Raw genomic sequence first — 18,874 nt, forward strand, 5'->3', positions numbered from 1 at the left:
TAGGTTAAAGTTCATCTTCTGAAGTTGGGATATTTTTCCTCCAACAGGTTCCAGAGGAATCACCTCAAACCAGATGTTGGACTGGATTTTATTTCAACATCATTTGTGAATATTAGAGCCTCATTTTCAACAGTGGAGCTATAAAGGTTCACCTGATGCCAAGGTCAACTCAAAACCTTCCGCGATCGACGTATTGCAGCCCTGCTCTAGCAAAGCATGAACAGTTCAGAAACAATATGAAATAGGAAAAAAAGTTATTTATTAACTGATTAAGTTGCGTTTTAGATTGTTCTTGAAAAACTAATCACTCACAGCTGCACAGTGAACCCATTCATGTTTTACAGCAGACAGCAGCTCTCCTCTCTTGCAGGTACTGCGTAGCCTCGCTAAATCTTTTAGGGGGACGCAGTACCCGACTGTACCCCCCCTACTTTCACCCCTGGATGTGAGGTGCCAACTAAATCCAGCTGGATGTTTCTTCCTCCTGTTAGTGTTGATCCAGCTGTTCAGTCTGAAGGTCTGTGGTCATTTTGATTTGTTTTTATTTTCAGATTATTCTTTAATGGTTCCTTCAACAGAAAAAAGTGACAATGAAAATATAATAAATTAAGTAAAGAACAAAAAATTATAATAACTTGAAAATTTAGACAAACGTCTTATAAAACTTCTTACTAACTTCTTATTAAATAATAAAAAATATGATTTCATTAAATTAAGTAGCAGTTAATTAAGCCATCGAATAAAATAATTATCCTTTCTACACGTGTTGGGCTGAAAACCAGCTTTAAACTGGAGGAGCGGATGAATCATCTTGTTGTGGAAAAAGCTTTTTTCCATCTCATCCGTCCTTCAGCGTGTTGATGTCAGCGTCGGTTAAAGCTGCACAGAAAGGCTTTTCCACATCAGGTTTGAAAGTTCCTTCATGCATCTTTTAGGATTCAGCATCGATCCGTCCGAGTCTCCTTTGATTACCGGCATCTGCTAAACTTTCTGATCTGGAAACAAGTGAAGCTGCAGTTTGGAGCTGGATGGGTTTCCATGGAGATCACTGAGAGTCAAACTATGCTAAAGAGTCAATGTTGTTTAATCATGCAGATGGAGTTTATTTAAAAAATGAAAGCTGGATCAAAGGGTAAAAAATGCAGCGATCCCGTCCATTTGGACTTCCCTTCATATTAGTAACATAATCAGCCTGTAGGTGGCGGTGTGCTCCAAGAATGTTTAAAAAGGTTGTGACTTGACTTGTTCACAAAATTTATATTTGTATTTTACATGATAAAAAAAAAAGTGGAGATATTGTTTTAACAGAAAAAAGAGGTACAAAGGACCCTGGGCGTCAATGACAAACATTTACTTGATCAAAAAAATAAATAAAATAATAGATGCAGACAAAAATTAAAACTTAGAAGAGGATTAAGCCAAAAAAATTTAAAAAGTTTTATTTCCAACCTTCTTTCAGTTACTTAAAGATTCAAAGTGTTGGAATTTCATTGATTTATTTTCTCCTCTTTTGTTTTCCATCAGTGCCTTAGTAAAGTTCACCCAGACAAAAAGGATATTAAACGATGGTCTAAAGTAGTTTTTAAGAATAACAAAACAAAGTAATAAAATCACATTCAAAATAAAAGGCTTTCAGCTTTAATAGAAAGACAGAAATCACAGTCACATTTTCTGAAATGCACAAATGAAAAAGAGCCTGGAGAGGTGGAGGTAAGATCTTAATATTTATGTTAAAAAAATCACAATATTTTAGTATTTTATTCTTATTTACAGGATAGATTTTCTCAACAAAGCAACCAGCCAATTAGTGGCGAATAATGGAAAGCAAAAAATGAATAATTAAAGAAAACTTTATGTAATAAACAGAGCACAATTTTTTATACTAATAGAATGATAGCAAATGTATATTCATTTACAAATTATTCATAAAACAATGAAATAAATGACTGTAAAGGACAAAAAATGTTTCTTGGAAATAAAGTAAAACATAGACACAACAGAAATGTATCTTAATTCTGAAGCTTAAAACCCGTTTGAAAAAATATGGTTTAAATGAAAAATATATATTGCCTTTACTTAAAAACTCAATAAAATCTAAATTTTGAGATTAATAGCAAGAGAAGCAGAAAGCGTCAAATAAGCAAATTGACTGTTTATCCATGCACTGAGCACCTTCTTCCACCAGGGGGCGCCGCAGCTCCACCTTCCTGCCGCTACGTAACGCAGCGGCGAGCCGCTCTTCCTCGCCGGCTCTGGGAAATTCCTGCGGCCGAGCTTCCTGGTGCGGCCGGCAGAGGAGGGATGGCAGCCAGTCACAGCGGGAGGAACCGAGAAACCAGAGCAGAAGAGGGAGGGACGGAGACACGAAGAGGGACAAGAAACAGACACGTTCACGGAGGAGCCGGAGACAGAGGCTCAGCCTCACGGATACAAGCGGCCATTTCGGCTCTGGGAGCTCGGCCGCTCGCTGCGGATCCTCGGGACGCAACCTGGGGCTAGAAAGGAAGGAAGGAAGGAAGTCTGGATACGGACTGACGTGGAGCTCCGCCGCATTAAAAACGGAAACAAACCCACGGGAGCACTTCTGTCGACGCTTATCGGCGTGTTGGATATATTCCCTCCCTCACAGAGAGCAGCGGTCACCGGGCTGGGAGCCGCTGCGGTCCCGCTCCGTCTCCACCGGCTAACATGGAGAGATAACGTTTATATAACCGACGCTTGCTTGTTAATTTGGACACATTTCAGGCTTTTTTGTTCTCTTTTGGTATCCCTGAGGATTATCTAACCCTGCTTTGAAGCAAGCTTCGGGGCGCTTCCGATGCATCATTGTCATTAAGCCCGCACCGGCTGCTGCTGATTCGGACTCTGGCGGAGGAAGGAGCCGGACCGGGACCACTGCGGTAGTCTGCAGGCCGACCCCGATCGGTGCTTCATTTTAAGGCACTATGGCCGGGTTTGTACCGGGGCTGCTGCCGACAAACCACTCCCAGGAGAAGCAGTTCGCCCAGGCGTATGAAGATGTGCTGGAGCGATATAAAGGTAACATAAATGACGGAAACTTGACTCTGTGTTTAGCTGTTTGGGAAACACAGAGTTGTTGTTTTTTTCTGGAGGAACGAAGGAAAATGATCCCAAACATGTGGCCCTGATTGTCTGAGTGTGAAAGCTGATATTTCGGCTGACAACCAGCCGGCTCTAACCTGTTTCATTGTTAATATTTTGGAGAAACATCCAGCTCTGCTACATTATTGGTCTCCTATCGGCTTGGGAAACTTTTCATTTCACTAAACAAACACAAGGAGCGCTTTTATGAAGCCCACCTGAGGTATGGAGCGCCTGAAGTGCCAAAATGTTCTAAAGAAATAATGAAATGTTTGTCTACACATTTTATACACATATTACATTTATTCTTTTGAAATCTAGAGCTAATTAGGAATAAATTTGACCAGAATTTGGTGAAACAATTGTGTTTAATTGGAGTGTTTGCGATTTATTAATCAAAATAATTTTAATAAAGATATATGAGACAAAACTTAAATCAAACCTAGAAACATTTTGCTGCCAAATTATTGAATAAATAGACAGGCTCATAAACAAATCTGTTATTTGGCCATCAAATTGATGCAAAGTGGCATTTTGGCTTTTTAGCTGATTCTTCAGTAACTCCTGATTATTCCTGTAGCTTTTTTTGATAAAAAGAAGAATGGACTGTGGATGCTGACATTAGCTTCGGGGACGTCTCTGCTGCTGCTACATAGCAAAATAACATTGAGATATTATTTTAGTATCCTTTTTTGCTGGATCTTTTTTGGTCCAGCAAAGAAGGATACTGTTAGCAACTAGCAATTAGAAATTGCTAATAGGCTAATTCCTTTTAGCATAACTTTAACACAACAACTGTCTTTTCCAGTGTCCAATCAGATCTCTGCTCCCTGACTTTGGTGGCAAAGACCGACAGAAGGAGTTCATGAAATAAAACACTTAAATTAGTACAATTATTTTATATTTTGTAAATTTATGCATTTATTACATTAGATGTGAATTAATTTTACACATTTGCTTTTATTCAGTTAAACATATGGGCCCTTTTGGACCTCCATACTCCTGCAGAAATGGTTTGCTTCCCCACCACAGAGGCTCATGGTTGCTGTTTGTTCTGTAAATATTAAACTTGCAGCTCCGGCAGTCGGTTCAGAGGTCCAGAAGCCTATCAGTCGTTTTTAACGGGTCTGGACCTTTTTTCCTCTCTGTTCATGAAGACTTAATGCTGCTTTATGGTGCCAGTGACAGGGCTGCGTTAAAAATGGATGCCTCCACTGGCGGCTGCTGACTGTTTGGGGGGGTCGAGTGTAGGAAGGGACTGCAGACTCTGGGTCACATCTGCGAGGCTGGCTGTAATGAAAAGGAGGCGGATCTGAATTATTGATTATTGAACTGAAACGTGACTCCTCTGGGTTTGGGTTTTAGGCGGTCGGATGTGGTGGGTAAAGTGGAACACGAGGAGTTTTATTCCCTTTAACTGGTTGTAAATGATAGTTTTCAGCATCAATGTGAAAGCCTGATGTTAGACAAACAAAGTATCCAAAGAAAATGTGACAATGAGTAAAAACTCGTCAAGTATTTATTTATTAGTAATATAAAAGCTTGTCACAATAAATCAATTAATCGCATGATAAATAATTCAAGAACACATTCTCAAATATTAATAAACTATAAATTCTAATAAAGAAACTGGAAGAATTATTCAAAATAAATAACAAACAATAAATTTAATTATGAATCTATGTAAACAATTTTCTTAAAAAAAAAAAAGAAGCTAGTTAAGACAAACTCCATGCTGAAGGTTTTTGTCTTCCAGTTTTTGGCAGAAAGAGAAAAGTGATCAATTATGCAGTGGAACTTATTGAGCTTGTTTCAACTCATCATGTGATTAATTGATTTATTGCTTATTTTGACAGGCCTAGCTGTAAAACAAACCCGGCGTTATCGGCTTTATGAATGCTGAATTAAATCCCGGCGGTTGTTAAAGTCGCCCAGGAGGAAACGGGAATACTAATCCTATTAAATCTCGTTCACCTCGGACATCATCGCCGATGGATTTGCTCCTGCTTCCATGAAGAGCGGCGCTCCATCTCTCTCCATTACAGCGCCGTCGTCGATCGGTCGGCCTGCAGTTTATCTCCGAGCCGATTGGCTTTTACTTTGATAACAGAGGGAGGCATTAGAGGTGAGGTGATTATGGACTGGAGCGTAAGAAGAGCTTTAAGTGGCTCTTCTGGAGCAGCTGAAATATTGATGGATAAATCCAAGTCGTCACTTTTAAACTTCCTGGAAGTTATATTCAATATTTCCTCCTGCAGGATCAGCTAGAATCTGAGTGGGAAGGCGTGTCTGGACTTTATTTAGCATCTCTTGAGATTTCTGGTCATTTTATCCCTTCAGTTTTTACACTTTTGTCATTTTCTAAATAAATATTTAGGTCAGATTGTGGAGTTGTCCGTCAAATGTTTCTTTTTTTCTATTTATTTCTCCTTTGTGTTTATTTTGGTGAAGAAAAAAGGTGAACAAGTTCAGAAACATGTTTTTGATTCTCTTTTGGACTCTGATTTTTATGCAACTAACAGTTTTAGTGGGTTAGGAATCGATTATTCTATCGATTAATCGTAGGAAAAATCTGGCACATTTAGCAGATTTTTCATTTAACCACCCAAACCCTTTTTACACACCATTATAAATACATTGAAAAAAGTATTCTCTGTTATTAATAATTGGGTAGAAAAAGTTGATGAGTTATTTTTTCTTTTTTAATTGTACCTAATTTGAACCAGTGAAGTTAAAACTGCCACTTGAGGAGTTTTTGGTTGAACAGATTTACATTCAAAGTATTTATTTTTTGGTCTTGAATTCAAATTGCATGGATTTTGTTCAATTGTTTTGGCTTAATTACTGCTCTGAATGTTACTGCTCCTTCAGCAAATGACTATTTTCAGAGTCTTAATAGTCCAGTTAATGATTAATCTATTAGAAATTTAGTTGACGACTATTTCAAAATCGATTAATCACGATTAATCGTTTCAGCTCTAGATATTGGCCTATCTTTTGGACCAGTGGAAGCTGTTTAAACGTCTCTGCATGTCAGGTTTGGTTAGTTGATGTCAAACTTTGAAGGAGTTTCTTTCTTTCTAAAAAAATAGTTTTGTGACAAAGCATTCATGCGTTCATTCGCCCTGTTGTAGCTGCATTTTTAAAACTTTTTGCACAGAAATCGTTTGGTCTCCCTCTTGAACCACATGCAGCTGCAGGTAGAACAGCTGTTCTCCGAGATTACCCATCAGGCCTCTGGAACGGCAACCCGCCTCTCAAGGTGGCGACCGGGGAGAGTTGGCCTGAAGATGCCAAACCCAGAGCGGTTCGGTTTGGACGGGTTCTCCTGATTATCGCTCCTCCTGTTGGTGGGAAGCGGCTAAACTTTGAGCTCAGATGGATTTAGCTTGAGTTGGGGTCAGAGGTGACGGGAACCCAGCGGCGCTCGCTGTTTGTCTGTTTTATGGTGTTTAGCTTCAGATGCGTCTTTAATTTACGAGCTCGTTTCTCCTGACTGTCTAAAGCTGCTTCACTGTCATGAATTATCTTTACTATCATAGTTTATTCTGCTTGTTTAGTTTCCTCCAGCTCAAAGGTATCAAAAGGCTTTTTGTGGTTTTCAACTGCAGTTCAAAAATGTTATACATTTGTTAAACTTTGTATTTTTAATTAGGCTAAAATTATGAACATAATTTTCTTGCAATGCAAAATGTTTGTAGCCTTATTTATGGTATTTCTAAAAGGTTTACATACTCTGTAATGCAAAACATTCTGCCAAATTATTTTAAATTTCTGATGGAGTCTTGTGTTGGCTTTATTTTGGTAGCAGGATTATTGAAATAAAGTTTGTAATTGCTGAGAAAAGCTCAGTTAGATTTAGGTATGTTATTTTAAACACATGAGGTTTTTAAAGGTCCAAGGAAAGCAGGATAATTTCTTTATTTGAAACCAGTTTAACCAGCTAAACTTGATAATTTGAAGGTAGTCTGGACGGATTGCTCTGTGCTTGGTCTCTGCAGCCTGGGCTGTGTGTACGTTTGGTTTTATTGTCCCGTCAGCTGTGTGTGAGTCATCTGCGGCTGTCGTCGGGTAGAAAACGGGAACCCGGCGTCCTTGTGCTGGGATTAATCCTGTGAAACTGGAGGTGGACATGCGATCCGGTTTAAATCTTTCACTGCGTCTGCTGGCTGTTTGTCGTCCTGGGCAACAATAGCAGGATGTGTGGAGCAGTAATGATGGGGTCCGAGTGGAAAAACACCCAGACCTGAGTCGGAACCGGGGGAAACGGCAACAGTCCGACTATTTATCCCCAGCTTACGCCGTTATTATCATGCAGGATGCAGCCGGTTCTGATCCTTCAGCTTTTTCACCCGTTTCTGATTCTAAAAAGCTGCTTTAAGGTTCGGTAAAGGACAGAAAAAAATGACTGCAGCCGAATATAAAGCAGGAAATCTGAGAGGAACCAGAACAATTGGACATTTTTAGCTGGAGACGGACAGGAAGTTGCTGTCATAACTCTGACCTCTGCAGACGTGGACGAGCTTTTAGGAGAGAAACTCCAGGATCACATGATCCGGTTGGTTCTGTGGACTCGGAGGATCGTCAAGTTAAAGACGGTTATGAAATACTTGTTTTAAAATAAAAGCAGTGGAAACATTCAACATTTCAGCAGTGAGCTGATAAACACAGTTTCATAATGATTTCCGTGGGAAATTTTATGATATGTTTCATTTATGGTTGTTTCAGTTTTATTTATTGTTTTTGGTTATTTTTGTTTATTCATTTTGGATATTATACTGGCAAATATTGGATTATTACATACCTTTTAGTTCCAGAGATTAAAGTTAGTTTATTGGTCTTTTGAGAGGAAAAACCTGCATCATTTTACTATTTATTAATTAATATATTACTTCAAAATGGTCTCAAAACAACAGCAGTAAGAAGAAGCCGATTTATCGCTGATGATTTCAGTTTCTGTTTGGATGGAACTGATGGACGTCGGTGAAAAGCCGACCCAAGTCTCTGCTGCTCCAGCTTTGTGTCTGCTTTGCTTTGACTGTTCCGTTTTGAAATATGGAGGAATCATTTTCCCACTAAGCGCATGGTTTGGACATGTCTGGAGAAGCGCGGCGGTTCTGATGCTGGCCGCTCCCAGAGTCGGATCATTACAGCTTGAATTTTCCACGTGACCTAGTTTTCCTTCCCGACTCCATCGCTCCGGGTTTCCCTCACCATAGAGTTCTTCCTCTCCTCCTCCTCCTCCTCTTCCTCCGCCTCTCGTCTTTAGACCAAAGCTCTGCAACCTTAGAAATCTAAAGACTCACTTCATCTCCAGTCCGGTTAAGTAAAACTTGATTTGGGTTGAAAATGTCTCACTATCTTTTGGGGGAAAAAACAAGCTGCTTATTACGTGTTCATGTTTTCTATATTTAGACAAAAAAAATTATTTTATGGGATGTTGATGTTGGTAGAAAATACTAGTAAAAACATTTTTTTCTTCTAAAATTTATTAACTTTAAGGTTCCCAAACTTCTATTTAATATCTTTAAATGATTGTAAATCAAAGTTTTGGCCTGTAAACTGATTCTGATGTCTTCAGTCAGAGGCTTATTCAAGTTCGCTGTAACACAGACTGCTACATTAGATAAATTATTTTATGGGATGTTGATGTTGGTAGAAAATACTAGTAAAAACATTTTTTTCTTCTAAAATTTATTAACTTTAAGGTTCCCAAACTTCTATTTAATATCTGTAAATGYATGTAAATCAAAGTTTTGGCCTGTAAACTGATTCTGATGTCTTCAGTCAGAGGCTTATTCAAGTTTTCTGTAACACAGACTGCTACATTAGATATTTCTTGCCATCACCAGCTCTTTAAATAATCTGAATTAATACGAGTTAAAACATTTAAATCAATCAAGTATTATTTAATTTGAAAATTCAACATAGTTTCCAACCTAATGACAAAAAAGCCCTGAACACATTACTGGTTGTTTTTGGAGTCTTTTTAGTGCATTTATTCCTTTTTAGTAGCTTTTTGCCAAAGTTATTAGGATCCACTTGCAGCTCCAGCTCCTGTCAGCGTTTTTCTTTTTATTTCTACACTTTAAACCCAGTAGTTTGATTCTGCACCATGTTTCTCCTTGTAGTTATTTCTGCCTACATCCCTCCCCTTCCTGTTCTCCTACTTCCTGTTTCATCATGCTCTCCAGCTCTGGCAGGAAAAGCAGTCGCTGCCAGAGCTGCAGCAGGGTTTCCCCTCTGGACCGACAGCAGGGAGATGACGGAATAATGGAGCTTTTTACTGAACTCACTTCATCAGCTTTAAACTTGTTCTTATTTCTAAAGGGCTCATATAGAAGCATACATTTCAGTTTGTTTTCAAGATTGATTTCTGTGTAAAGTCATTGAAAGCGCTTAATATTCAAACTACACAGTTTTGTAATAAAATGAGTCTAACGTATCCAACCCAACGTGTTCTTGTTTTAGGTTAATTAAAAAAAACAAAATTATTTTATTTAGCTAAATGCTAGAAAACTTAGAGAGGACATTTGTTTAGCGTTATGGTGAACCACATTAGTAAAATTGGGAGATTTTTTTTTAAATTAAAGTTTTGTTTTTGCCAGTCAGCTGTATGAGTCTGAAAGCAAAACATAACATTTTGTTACATTTTAGTTACTTTATCCAGTTAGTTAGTTTTTTTTTAACTTCATTTGCAAAGTTTGAAAAGTCAGAGATGACCTTTTCTTTGGGTGAAGTGTAATTTAACCCAAGCGGTGCTGCGGTGCCGGACGGTTTCAGTTTGGGCTTTTGGTCATCCAGGCTGTAAATCCGTCGCCGTGACGTCTCTCTTCCTCCCTCAGTCCCCTTTTCATCCCTCTGGTTCTTACATAACCCGGCTCCAGCTGAGTTTTAGTGAAATGATCAATGAGCTTCATTGTGCATCCATCAGTCTGCGTGTGTGTGTGTGTGTGTGCGTGCGTGTGTGTGTTGGGGTTGAGCGCTCGGGCCGGACAGAGTCAGTGAGTGTGAAATATTTTCTGTGAGAGGGAGTGTTTGTGTGTGAACAGCGGCCCTGTTGTTGGACACACTTCTTCATGTTTGGTTGTGACCTGTGATAAAAATCAGATTTTAAAAAATCAACAGAAACAAACGAGCCGATTCTTCATAAACTGACTGCAGGTGTGACTTGAATCGGTAACGAGGAAACTGCAGGAAAACAGCTGGCCTGGTTCAGGAAACGTCTTCACTGAATCCGAAAAGAGGACGACTTTCCTCCCAGATGAAGCAGAAAATGATCCGAATAAAAAGACGCTGCTTGTTTCCCAACAGTTTGACAATAAAGTGTGAGGTGTGAATACTTTGTTCAGCTGGCTAGAAGTTGGTTTGCTTATATTATGAGCTCTACAGAAAAGAAAACAAATTATAGTCGTTTTTGAATATATGGAAATAAATCGTCTCCATCTTTCATTTTTGTTTATTTGTTTTTCTTCTTTCTGTCCTTTTTTTCATGACTTTATTCTTCTGTCATTTATTCTTTTTTAGCCTTTTGTTCTGTCGTTCTTTTTCTTTATGGTTCTGTCCTTTTTTTTTCTTCAGAAATCCTTTTTGATGTTAATTTATTCAGAATTTTATGAGTCAAGAATTGTTTTCATAAAAAAAAAAAAAAAAAAATAGACCAGAGCAGTTTTTGGAAATTTTTTTTCTAAAATGTGTTTGTGTCTAAAATATTTTGATTTATGTATTTTGGCACTGTTGGCATTCCGTAGAGTGATGTAGTTATGATGAATCATTCAGTTTAACTTGTTTATGGAACTAAAAGTGAGCATAAAATGTTATTTCTGCTCATAAAAGTGAGTCTTTGCGTCGTATTGATTTGATCCTAACCGGTTGTGGAAATGAAGAAGTCTCGTCTGCTGTCAGCTGGAATGTGTGGAGCATAAAAATACAGCAGAGCTGTGAAGGAGGAGGAGAGAAAGCTGTTAATGAATTAGTCATGAAGGCCGCTGTGGAGGCAGCACAGGGGCCAGCGCTCCTCCTGCTGCCTGCATCGATCGCAGCAAACCGCCGCAGTCCGTCCGTCTCTGCTCCCCTGGGCGTCCTGCACATCCCCCCTTTGTCTTCCTGCGGCGCTGCATCTCTCTGCAGCTTGGTGCAGAAGCATTCCTCTCTTCACACCTGATAAAAGCTCGTTTAATCTTCTCAGGATTACATTTGTCTCCACAAAGCAGGACGCTGCTAGTGGTCAGGAATGGGATGGAAATCGTTGCTCTGAGTCGATAAAATCTCCTTATTTCTGTTTTCAAGTTGAACCGATCATGACGCCTTCATTTGTTGCATAAATAAGACCTCAGCTTGTGTGATAATTACCTCCTTTCAGTTCTTTTTGTGCACATTTTGTTCACCAGAGTCATAAGAACGGCGTCTTGGCCCAGGGCTGTCCCTCATGTCGGACGCTTTTTAAAAATATCCTGCTGACTTGTTGCAGCATGAAGAGGGTTGAGCAGATATTAATTTGATGTGGAAAACGGGGAAAAATTTGGAATTTGACGTCAGATGGTTGCAGATGTTTTATTTACAGAGATTTTAAAATCACATTTTTGATATAATTATAGCAAAATGTAACTACTCCTCTTACCACAACAGACATATTTTGGTTTCTTGAGGTCTGATCTGCAGATTTATTTTTACCCTAAGGACTCAAACACAGAGAATAGGCATCTGTGCTTCCTTAAAATGTCTTAAATTCCTAAAAATAAACGTAATTTGGTCTTAAAGTTTGTCATAGCAGGACTACTTGTATCTTTTTTGTTGAGCAAAAGTTTGAGTCGCGCTCGGATGTCTTCATCTGCGTTTTGACTGGAGGCTAATGCTAATTAGCTGGCTATATCCTTGCTAGTTAGCTATTATTGCCACTGATGACTAAGTACAAATTTACCAGCAGTTGGCTTAACGATGTGTTTCTTTTTGCCACTTCCTAACTTGTGTTGATGAGTCTAGCATGTAAGTGTTTAGTGAAGAAAGCTGGGAAATAAATTCAGTTCTTGTTAAACTGGTAAAACTTTCTCTGTTAGCGATGGACTCTAGTCACCTCTGAAAGACGCTGTAGAGGTCTTGGAGAAAGAAAAGATGGGCATTTTGCCAAAAATCAAATTTCGAACCTGTATTTGCCCTGCTGATCACTGACCAGAGCCACATAGTGGCTGTGTGAACCTTCAGGTCCAATTGGCTGTTTCTGTATAAATCCAGTGAGATGAAAGGAAGAGCTGAGTGGCTGTGAGACTGGAGACGGGGTGACTTTTAATCTGCTCCAATTCCTTCAGCCTGTGACTCTCAGCTGACTGCACAACAATGGCCCAGCAGAGCGAGGCCACCAACAGGTCCAGGAACCGCAGAGAGGCCGACGAGACGCTCAGAAAAACTGCAACATCAGCAGCTTCTAAATGGACCTCACTTCCAGTTCAGACAGTCAGACAGAGCTGGTGTGATGAGGTAGTTAGTGAAACCAGAGGCCTGTGACAACTAGTTGACTCATAACTAGGAATGGACCGATCTGAACATTATCCAATGTTTCTGTTATGAAAGATAAATGATATTTAATATTTTTCTCTTCTCTTGCGATGGTGTGACCACTAACTGTTGACCAGTCTGAAAGTTTTGAATCTTAACAATATCTCATATTGATAATGGATATATACTGATATGTTTCCCTTTCGATGCTGTGACTTTGTTCTCTGGTAAAATTTGATGTCCTGGAAGGAAAATATGACAGTTATTGATCAGGGCTGGTGATTAACTGGAAACACTATTGGAATATTTCCTGTATTGATTTCTCCTTCGCTCCATTAGCCTGGTGTGTGTGTTTGCGTGTCATGCGTGGAGGTGGTTGGTCATTCAGATCGGTAATCTGCTCCACCACCGGGTCTTAATCCCATTCATCTGCTTTACTCCAGGAATGATTTTGGGATCTTTTGACTGATTCGATGCAGATGAAACCAAAACATTGCTGATTTTTTTTCTCCTCCTGCAGCTCCAGACCCAAACATTAAAGCTGCTGTGCTCCGACTCCATCACGCTGCAGTCAGTCAAACGTCTGTAAAGTGCCGAGCCGTTGAAAATCCCAACAATCCTCCCTGTAAGCTTCTTGGCTTTGTGTGTCAGCAGTACCGCGCTCCTCAGTCCCTCCTCCCACCTACGGCTGATTTAAGGTGCTGCGAACAATAACAAGATGGCTGCTGGTGGGATCACTTCCTCCCATCAGGAGTTTGTGGATTTTTTTGGTTACTGGAGGCCTGGGAGCTTCTGGTGCCAGTCAGGAGATTTATTTATTTATTTTTTCAGTCAAAAGATGATTTTTAGTTTTTTAAATTCGTAGTTTTTACCATTATGTTCTGCATTAGCAGCTGTTGATGGGCTGAAAGTGTTCTGATCGGGTTGAGGTCCAGCAGGTTCCTACTGGAGATTCAGTCATTATGAAGCTGATTCTGCAGTTTTTAATCCAGGAATCCTGGAATTACCTGCTGTCCTCATCTGGATTAGCATGGAACATTTGATCCAACGTCCATCCGTCCATCCATTTGTCTGTCCATCCTTTTATTGGCCTAACATCCATCCATCCGTTTATCCGTCCGTCCGTCCGGCCTGGCACTGGTTTACATCAACTAGTCCACACAAAGTGTAACTCCGTCAGATGTTGGCGCTGCGCTGTAATGAACGGGAAGTAGACGTTGTAAACTAGCAAGGGCCACACATCTGATTGTATCTTTCCGTATTTTTGGCATTTGTTCAAAGGTTCAGAGTAACTGAGATTTATTTCATGGTGTTTTGGTCCATCTGGCAGAGCGTCTTTAATCGCCACCTGCAGGGCTGCAGGCCTCGGCTCGGCGTTCAGATCTTCCTTCTCATTCTCGTCTCTCTTCCACTCAATATTTTCTCTGCTCTTTTCTAACGGTTGGCTTTTCTCTCAACTCCCATGATTTAGTGAAGTTATCAGCAAAGTAAATAAATTTATGGGCCCTTGTGGAGCGTGCCATCATCCAAGGCGGGGGATGAAAAGAGGGCCAGAAACAAGAGGGGGATGGTCCGGCTCGCCTGGATTTCCCGTCTGCCACCCCTCTTTAGTTAATCCTCGCCCCCACCCATCGTCTGATGTTTACTGAAATCACTGCAGTCGGCATTTAGAGGTGTGATGGTGTGAAGAGGAGGGGGAAGGTCATCCAGAACATTTCCTATTTACTTTTCATTTCCTTCTAGATCTCCCATAAATCAGTTTGGGATTTTAATCAATCAGTCTGAGTGGAGTAAACCAGGGGAGACCAGTTCCAGCCCCAAAGGGACGGCGTCCTGCCGGTTTTAGACGCATCTCTGCTCCAACACAGCTGACTCAGATGGTCCAATCAAATCCTCAACAGGTCATAACGTTCTGCTAATGAACCATCAGGTGTGTTGAACCAGGGAAGGACTAAAACCTGCAGGTTCATTTGACTTGGACTTGAGGTGAAAAATTTGACTTTGAATGAAACATTTAAGATTTAGAATAAAAGACTCCAAACATAAAGCTGACCTATTATGCAGAATTCACATTTTGCACATTTTTATTCTTACGTTTGAATTTCTACTTCTTCTTCTTCAAAAAAAAAAACCCGGCTCCAATGCTTAAAAAAAAAATCACCCAGCAGTTTTTTTTGGAGAATAAGTTAATGTTTTTTGGTGTCTGGAAAATGAGCCATTTCAAAAACTTCCCAATTGTTGCAACCTAGCAACCCAAGCTGAGCTCCAGCACGTTTGGTCAGCTGGTTTTACTGCTGTATGCTCTGTACAATGGCTGCTGGAAAAAAGCAAGTGTTTTGTTGTTGATTTTGTGCATAAAATGTATTGATCACCCACAGTAGATCGATCCTCACCTGTTCAAGGAAGCATGATAGGTCACCTTTAACTTGGGATGAGGGATGAAGTATCTGTAATTTCACTTTGTTTTGGCAAAAAAGACTCATCTTGATAAAAGCCCCTAGGCTGGGACTTGAGATGAAATCCTTGTGACATGAAAGATTCAAGAGTTGACTTGGGACCAAGACTCAAGACTTGACCTGGACGTGTAAAGATGACGTCATCAGTCGCCAGTACCAGTCAGGATGTATTAAATGATCTAAAGCTTCAGTAAAGTTACGAAATGATGTAACCAAAGAAATCTGCGGCAGAGTCAGAACATTTAAGAGAATGAAGAAATATAAGGAGCTAGACGACTCAGCTGATGTTGACTCATGTTACAAGAAAACTGGTTTAGACGCCGTTAAAGCCTGAAATGTTTCCCATGTCAGAATGAAGTGGCTTAAAATTAAACAAAATGCTGAATGTGACTGAAAAGGTAGAAAAAAGGGCCTTATAATAGAAATCTGGATGCTTGGATGGAAATGTAATTCAAACTACCAGCATTGATGAAGATTATTTCACAGTTCTGTTGGTTCATAACATTTCATCATCTCTAACCGGGCGGCTACGCCTGCGTTACAGCCAGCTCAGGGTTGCTTAACGCCCCACTGTACACTGCAAAAACACAATCTTACCAGGTATTTTAGTTTAGTTTCTAGTGCAAATAATACTGCACTTAAAATAAGGGTAATATTATTATTACGAAACTAACTTTCCATCAAAAAGTCCATGTTTTAAGTACATAACTTTGTAATATTGATGAACAAGTGATTGGCAGGTTATTTTACTTATAACACAAGAAAAATTTCTTGTTTTAAGTGAAATAATCTCAGTGAATCTAGATGTTTTTTTATCAATAATAAGGTAATATTGACTCTAAACAAGCTTTTACATCATGCAGAAAGTTACTTGTAAGTTAGTTTTGTGTTATTTCAAGTGTACTAAGATATTTGCACTAGAAACTAAACTCAAATACTTGGTAAGATTTTGTGTTTTTGTAGTGCAGCTCATGTGGATCATGTTGAAAAACAGAGTCATTTCAGAAAGTCGATCCCTTCTGAAACAAATACAGAAATTATTACAAGCATTAACAGAATAAAACTCTAATGAGGGACTGATCTGTTTGCTTGTCATCGTTTAGCTTTAAATAAATTCCCAGAGTTGTGTTGTAGTCATGGAAATGTCCCGTTCAGGTCGTACTAGTAGAACAGGACGAGGGAGAGGAGGCGTGTGAGCGCTGTCCTAAAGGGAAACCTGCATCAGCTCCCAGAAACGTCGCGCCGTCATGTTCGGCCGTCACGTGGGAGGCTGACCCGTTTCCGCTCTGCTGGAATGACGCAGACGTCCGGGTCTGCTCAGGTGAAACCTTTACTGCCGTGAAAAAGCTGGAAAAAGCCTTTAGAACGGTGACGCAGCAGAACGCAGGGAGAGTGAGGCTGGAAGACATTCCTGGAATAACTTGAAGGCTGGAGGGAGGAGACAGGAAGTCAGGAATGTTTTAAAGAGACACTGACACTGAACAGCCATTCATACAGAGAAACGGCAACGTTTCTGGAAGGATTCTTGGGCAAGAAAGTTTAATACATTGTAAAGATTTAAGTTTTCTAAGTGTTTCTGAGCCCACTATCCTGCTTCTAGACTGAAAAACACTTCTTACCAAGTAGTTTTGGTTTAATTTCTAGTGCAAATATCTTAAATAAATAAACGCCATTGGAACTTGTACTTATTCATTAATATTAAGGAATTTTGCACTTAAAAAAACTCAATTTTACAAACAGTTAATTGGTTTTATCTTATTTAAAGTATACTTCATATTCGCATTAGAAACTAGATAAAAATACTTGGTGTTTTTGCAGTGTAGATAAATGGTGTTGCAGACCACAAAAAGTTTATTTATTTAAAAAAAAAGCAAAAAATATGTAATTGTTTTTCCACTTGGTCAGACATAAACTAAATCCACGATTCTTTTTAAAGTTTATGTTGCTCTAATGAGCTTTAACTAACTAATAGTTTCCATTTATACCCCAATCAGTAATTCAATTTCTGTAAAAATGGGGATATGTAAATAATTATAAAGCTAAAACAGAAAAAATATTTCCTTGGGGAAAAACAAATGGAAAGTTTGGACACTCCAGTTTCCTGCTCAAACACAGACGGTCTAAAGTAAATAAAACTCAACAGGTTCCTGTTAATTAGCCGTTAACTTGAATCAAAGCTTCCATGTGACCCTCTGATTGGCTGTTTGTCCATGTGACCTCATTCTGACCCTCTGATTGGCTGTTTGTTTGCTCGTCATGTTTAGATAATGATCGCCGATACTGACCTCAGATGAATAACCGTCATCTTTCTGGATCCGAGTTCATCTGTTTACAGTAAATGCAGCTTAATGCACGGCAGCGGCTTCCTGTTTCCGTTTTATTCTCATTAATGTTGACCGAATTATTCCCAATAAAAACATCCACGTTTTAAACCTTCAATGAGGAATGTTCAGCAGTGGAAAGTAACTGAAATCAGTTTTGTTTTGAATGGGAACGATTATTGATTTAATCAGTTTAAGGTCAGTTGATTTTCAGAAGCGTACACGGCCAGAGCTAGAAGATAAAGGCCCCTGGGCTGGAGGCAGGTATGGTGCCCAATCTGAAAAAATAAAATAAATAAATAAAAATGAAATACTTATGAAAGTTATATTGATTGGTAAAAATCCCAGGATTATTAAAATACCACTCCTGGTATGGATTTATAAGTTTCATATAAAGTACAATGTTGAAAAAATATTTATTTCAAAAACACCCTGAATGTTTGGAGCCCTCAAACCTCATGGCACCCTGGGCTACTGCCCCATAGCTCTGACATACGATGTTTAACGAGGTTTACCTGATGAGGTTTTTTTTTTTAATTGATAAATTTATGCATTTTTGATAAAACTAAAATAAATTTTTTCCTCCTAAAATTTAAAGCAGTTTTGTTTTTTACTGCCAATTTCTGTATTTATTCCAGAAACGACTCTTTCTTGACATTCATTTAATAATGAATTTATTGTTGAAATAAAAAGCCAGAATATTTAGCATGTTATTAATGTCATAAATGTTTCCATCTTGTCTCATTTACCTTCAGAATGAACAAAGTGTTATTTAATTTGAAATATTTTCTGCAGAGTAAAAACACAAGTTTTAATTTTTCTCCTTGACGGCTTCATGTTTTAACTAAAGTTTAAACGGCCTCTCCTGTTTTTCTCCAGCAGGTTTGAATTTTTTTTACAGAAAGTTGTGAAAATCTGATTAGAGCGCAGACTGTCGCCCTGTTTCTTTTTTTAGTTTTTTTTGTTAGTCTGCACATCATGTGTGAAAATCAGGTCAGTCTCTTGGCGAACGGCATTCTTAAAGGTTTATTCAGCCGTGGTTTCAGTTCATGTGGATTCAAGTGACATCAGTGGGTTTCAGTGGTTTGAGTTTCAGCTGGAAAATCAAATCTTTGTTCAAAAATAAAACTTAAAACTCTGCAGAAAAGCTGCAGGGCTGCCTGGAGTGTGTTATAAAAGTTTCTCTGCTGCTGTTTTAAACGAGTCGTGTTTCCGTAGATCCTGCTCCATGATTACTGTGCTGACAGAGAGAAAGGTGGCTTTAGTCTACCTGTCTGTCCGCCCTTCATGCAGAAACCACACACACACACACACACACACACACACGGAGCCTCAGGTTCTGATAACGTCACGCTTGGTTCGGTTCCAGCTTGTGTTTTATGATCTAACAAGTCATTAACACCTAACGAATCATTAGCAAGTGACCCGGCTGTCAACACTAATCCTGATAATTATCCTATCAAAAGCCTGTTATGATAAGGATTAAATCAGTTCCTGATTCAT

At 39.2% G+C, this 18,874-nt stretch overlaps 1 protein-coding gene across 2 annotated transcripts in view; it reads left to right on the plus strand.

The window, feature by feature from the left end:
- The window catches only part of macf1a (microtubule actin crosslinking factor 1a), a 146,266-nt gene that overhangs the window by 19,796 nt on the left and 107,596 nt on the right, over window positions 1-18,874 (plus strand). Inside the window, exon 1 of one of the 2 annotated variants that reach the window (XM_017307476.1) lies at window positions 2,226-3,039. The exons of the other annotated variant lie outside the window; for it this stretch is intronic. Coding sequence (XP_017162965.1) covers window positions 2,946-3,039 — 94 coding nt within the window. The 5' untranslated portion in view covers window positions 2,226-2,945. Of the gene's footprint in view, window positions 1-2,225; window positions 3,040-18,874 lie in introns of those variants that run through there. 2 annotated transcript variants of the gene reach the window in all.

The sequence above is a fragment of the Poecilia reticulata genome, linkage group LG11, assembly GCF_000633615.1.
Source record: "Poecilia reticulata strain Guanapo linkage group LG11, Guppy_female_1.0+MT, whole genome shotgun sequence".
NCBI classification, from domain to species: Eukaryota; Metazoa; Chordata; class Actinopteri; order Cyprinodontiformes; family Poeciliidae; genus Poecilia; species Poecilia reticulata.